The sequence below is a fragment of the Miscanthus floridulus genome, chromosome 16, assembly GCF_019320115.1.
Source record: "Miscanthus floridulus cultivar M001 chromosome 16, ASM1932011v1, whole genome shotgun sequence".
NCBI lineage: Eukaryota > Viridiplantae > Streptophyta > Magnoliopsida > Poales > Poaceae > Miscanthus > Miscanthus floridulus.
The window spans coordinates 60672167-60677102 of record NC_089595.1 but is presented as its reverse complement, the minus strand read 5'-3'; the positions used below and the strand labels follow the sequence as shown (position 1 = coordinate 60677102).

The following is a 4936-nucleotide window of genomic DNA, read 5'->3' as shown; positions in this document are numbered from 1 at the left end:
TGAAACTCCTAAAACACTTGAATGCATATGCAACATCCACATAAAACATTTGAAACAAAAGTCTGAAACTCATGAAACACTTGAAACATAGCGTTCGCCGCACGACCACTGAGGCGATGACCCTGACGATAGGGCTGGCTTGCGGGGTGCTCCCAGCGATGGCCGTGAGCAGGAGGTGGACACGGCTGCGGACGCTGGGCCACGACGCGTCGGATGCAGAGGTCTTGTTGGCCCCCGACCTGGCATCCGAGCCCTGTGGTGGAGACGGCATCGGTGGTCTCCTCCATGGGCGAGTGGCGGTGGTCTCCCCGGTCGGGCAGTAGCGTCGTCGAGGGTGGGGAACACTGCGGCGGCCGATGTGAAATGGGAAAAAATGTCACTCTCTTTTCTTTTCTTTTTTTTTTGTGGAGAAACCGTGTATGCCGTGGTGAGGGGAGCAGGCCTGTGGGCCGGTCTGTAGGCCCAACTAGGAGCGTCTGGATGGACAATGCGGGACGGAGGCCCGCGGTACATGAAGCATTATCGTTATCAAAGAGCAAAGATATTCTTTCGACCGTATTTTTTTTACTTCCTAAAATACCTCTATGGCCTCCATGTTCCTAATGTGAGCTAGACTCACGACCCGTGCTCTTATGAATTTGAACCACTCGCGCCCAATGATATGGTATGTATTCTCATTTCAAGATGTATTAGATCTCAATGTAGCACACGAACACATTTGCTAGTCCGATCTTAAAGATTGTACTGGTTCTTCCAATATTCTTTTTACTTCCCATAACGCCCTTGCGTCTCTCTTTGCCTTATCTAGGATACGGACTCATGGTCTGGCCGGAGACAAGAAAGAACTATGCACATTTATGCATCCATCGATGGTACGGAATCATATTCCAATACGTATTGGAAGAGATGTTGTTACATATATCTTTAAGCTAAAGCTACAAATCATTCAGGTGACCGCGTAACAAGATGCATGTTCCGTTGCAATGTGACATGCACGTTTGCTAATATATAATTGGTAATCAACTAATCATATTTGCAGGCACTCACATTCGTTATTAAATGGCTCATATCAGGGTCACAACTTCTTAGTGGTACCCAATTCTTATGGCATCTAATGCTACCCAATTCTTATGGCAAATATAATAATGCTATATATGCATGTATGAACGTGTACACCACATCGCTACAACGACAAGGAGGCACGCACGCAGTGAACCACAAACCTCGGGTTCCTTAGCTATAAATACGCAGCTCAAATCATGCGGTCTCGTTCCAAATCAACAGTTTGATGCTGCGCGCCCATCACTTTCTAGAACTATAACTCACAAAAGATGCCTGTTTCCTCGTCTCATAACAAACCGCCTTCCTGCGTGACATGCGGCATCCTCGCGCCATGCCGGCGAGCACTCACGCGGCTGTTCCGCGTCCCGGTATCCGCTGCGCTCTCCGTCAGGGCCTTCCGCTTCCGTAACCTCCGGAAGGCAGCGGCCAGGATGAGCCCACGCCGCCGTCGCTGCCGCAAGACGTTCCGGTCGGTGCGCGCTGTCTTCTGGCCGCTCGTCCCGACGTCGACCACGCCGGCGACCTCTACAGCAGCAGGCGAGGCCGCGCGGGGGGCAGTACCGGCACCGCAAGCAGTGGTGCACGAGACTCCGGTGATCGCGCCGGTGTCGTCCCCAGAGACGCCCGCTTACATGAAGGTGGTGGCGCGGCTGCGGTCAGAGAGGAGCGCTGCTAGCGGAGGCGGAGAGGACGGGGACAAGGAGGAGGAGGAGGCGTGCCGGAGCTTCGAGAGCTGTCTGATGGAGATGCTGGTGGAGGACGGGAAAGCGAGGGACCTGCAGGACGTGGAGGAGCTCCTGCGGTGTTGGGAGCGGCTCAAGTCGCCGGTCTTCGTCGACCTGGTGTGCAGGTTCTATGGCGAACTCTGCAATGACCTGTTCCCCACGCCAGGGGTAAACGAAGTTGACATCGGCGGCTGCGGCGGCGACGGCTCCGAGTCCACGTCCGGCGCTTGATCACGTACTGCACAAGAATCTGCAGGCTGCATCGTCTCATCGGTGCTTCATAGAACTAAATAATACTGTACGAAGTTACTGTAATATGTTTTTGTTATATATCCACGTATCCATGAACTTGATGAATGAACCGTTTGGTTGCAAGCACGGTTCAACGTCGTGAGATGGGAGCTTCGATTTGCACGGAATGAGATTAGCGAAAAGTCAAGTTACCACATGAGTACTAGAAAATATCTCTGTGCGTTGCAACAGGAGATAAAATCCTTACAATTTGGCTGAGAAGTGAGAACTCATGCGGTAACTTGACTTTTGACTTGTAACTATTGTCAACTATTTCAAAAACTGCATGATGTTGACACGCAAAATGAGTCGTTGTTTAGTTAAAGAGAGTTGAAAAAGGCTGTCTGGGCTATACTAACGTCTCCAGGCGTCGGACTTTGATAGAGCATCCAACAGCTGTAAGCCTCCAACCTAACAATCCTTGAATGCATCAAGGATTGCCATGAGAGTTATAATAGAGTCTGCCTTGCTAAAAAACCATTCACACTACAAAGGGCTTCCCCTGAGTGGCATCAAGTATTGCCATGAGAGTATACTAGCAAAGCTAAAAGCGAAAATAGGTAGCATTATTCCTTGTTACAACAAAGATTAACACTAACCTATCCAACTTAACAAATAAAAAGCTACCAAGTGAAGCCTATATGTCTTTCACAACAAGTGAAACCAAGCTTCTAAGCGAACCCTACGTGTCACCTACACTAAAAAGTGAGGAGATGGTGTTTTCACTTTTCACAACAAGTGAAACTAAGCTTCTAAGTGAAGCCTAGGTGTCGCCTTCGCTAAAAAGTGAGGGGACAACGTTTCATTTCTCACAACAACTGAAACCAAGCTTCTAAGCGAAGCCTACACATCGCCTTCGTTAACAAGTGAGCGATGGCATTTTTATTTTTCACAACAAGTGAAACCAGGCATCTAAGCGAAGCGTAAGTGTCACCTTCACTATAAAGTGAGGGGACAATATTTCCATTTTTCACAACTAGTGAAACTAAGCTTCTAATCGAAGCCTCTGCGTCGCCTTCGCTAAAAAGTGAGGGTGTAAGGAAAATGGACCCTTGGCCCATTTACTTTGAATTTTGGTGTTTGATGACCAACAAAATCAAATTGGACTAATGAATTTGCAAGTGATTATTTTGTAGTTCAATAGGATGCAAGACGTGACTTGGACGAAGGCGACGTGATGATCCGATGATCAACAACATAAGCAAGACATTATAAGCACAAGAGAAGACCCAAGATATCAAGCAAAGTCCAAGCATGAAGAAAGGAACCAAGCCGTACGCAAGATCGCGAAGAAACGAGCTCACAGAGGTGACCGGACGCTCTGATCAAGAGGCTCGGCAACAGGCGTGACGGGACGCTGGACCGGACACTGGTGGTAGATCGACCGGACGCAAGACAGCAGAGTCCTGTTGAGTATAGAGAGGTTCCAGAGCGGCAAAAATGCGACTAGACGCGTCCGGTGACATGTGACCGGACGCCGGCAGTGTCTGATCAGTGGATCGCAGCTCTAACGGTCGGAACGACCGGACGCGTCCTGTCGGGACGTGATCAGCATCCGGTCAGTAGCAGAAAAGCGGGATTTCGTCCCCAACGGCTACTTTCTTCGTGGGGCTTATAAATAAAACTCCCAACCGGCCAAATGAGTGTGTGGAGCTTAGGAAACATACCAAGGATGTTGATACACCATTTTAGTGATCTCCATATGCATAGTGCTTAGTGTTTTATTAGGTGATTAGCATAGATGCTTTGCGAAGTGCTTAGGTTGATTAGACCACCGCTTATGCGCTTGCTCTAGGTTTAGGCCTAGTGTTTAGTGAGGTTTGCATACCTCGTCCCACTCGGTGCTTGCGCGCACTATTGTTGTACATCGGAGGGGCTTGTAGTCTTGCGAGATCACACCAACCGCATTTGTGGTGTGGCCGCCACCATGTACTGGAGGGAACAAGGCCCGCGGCGTTTCGGCCGGAAGCTTGATAGTGAAGACGGCGGGGAGCATCTGGGAGAGGCTTGCCGGAAGACACGTCAGAGACCCACTTGCATGTGGGGAAGGCCCGAGGCTATCTACGGAGTTACCCAACTAGGAGCTTGACCCTTGCGAGGGATTCCTTGCGAGGGGCTCCAATACGGACTAGGGGGAAGCTTGCGTGCTTCTCGATATATTGGTAAAAATACCAGAGTCGTTGATGGGAGTTTGCATATCTCTACCTTGCTCTTTAGCTTCCGCATTTACATTGATTGTATTACTCATTTTTTGCGGTAGAGATAGCAACACACTAGCAAAACCGTAGTTGCACATTTAGATAGTTTATCTTTTGCATAGGATTTGTTAAGGTTAGAAAAAGAGGTCATAGTTTAGAGTTAGAATTTTAAGTTGCCTAATTCACCCCCGCTCTTAGGCGTCATGGTCCTTTCAATTGGTATCGGAGCCAGTTGGCTCAATTTGGACCTTTGACTTAACCACCGTTGAGCCGACGCTATTTAGAGTGGTTGGGATGGATACCTCTAGGCCTCCGCACTTTGACGGCACTAACTTCCCCTATTATAAAGCTAGAATGGCTTGCTACCTTAAGGCGGTTGATTTAGGTGTTTGGAGAGTCACTCGTGATGGGATGAAACCCATTAAGAATCCCGAAAAACCCACAAAGAGTGATGAAAAAGAAATGCATTTCAATGCTAGAGCTAAAAATTGCTTGTTTGAATCATTTAGTATGGATGTGTTTAATCAAGTGTTCACTTTAAATACGGCACATGAAATTTGGTTAAAACTTCAAGAGCTCCATGACGGTACATCTAATGTCCGTGAGCAAAAATATTGTCTAGCTAAACAAAATTATGATTCCTTACAATGAATGATGATG

General features: G+C 48.2%; 1 protein-coding gene across 1 annotated transcript; it reads left to right on the top strand.

Annotated features, from left to right (window-relative positions):
• Nucleotides 1-1331: 1331 nt before the first annotated feature.
• Nucleotides 1332-2018, top strand: LOC136511939 (uncharacterized). The gene has a single exon (XM_066505957.1). The coding sequence runs from the start codon at nucleotides 1332-1334 to the stop codon at nucleotides 2016-2018; it is 687 nt and encodes a 228-aa protein (XP_066362054.1).
• The last annotated feature ends 2918 nt before the right edge of the window (nucleotides 2019-4936 follow it).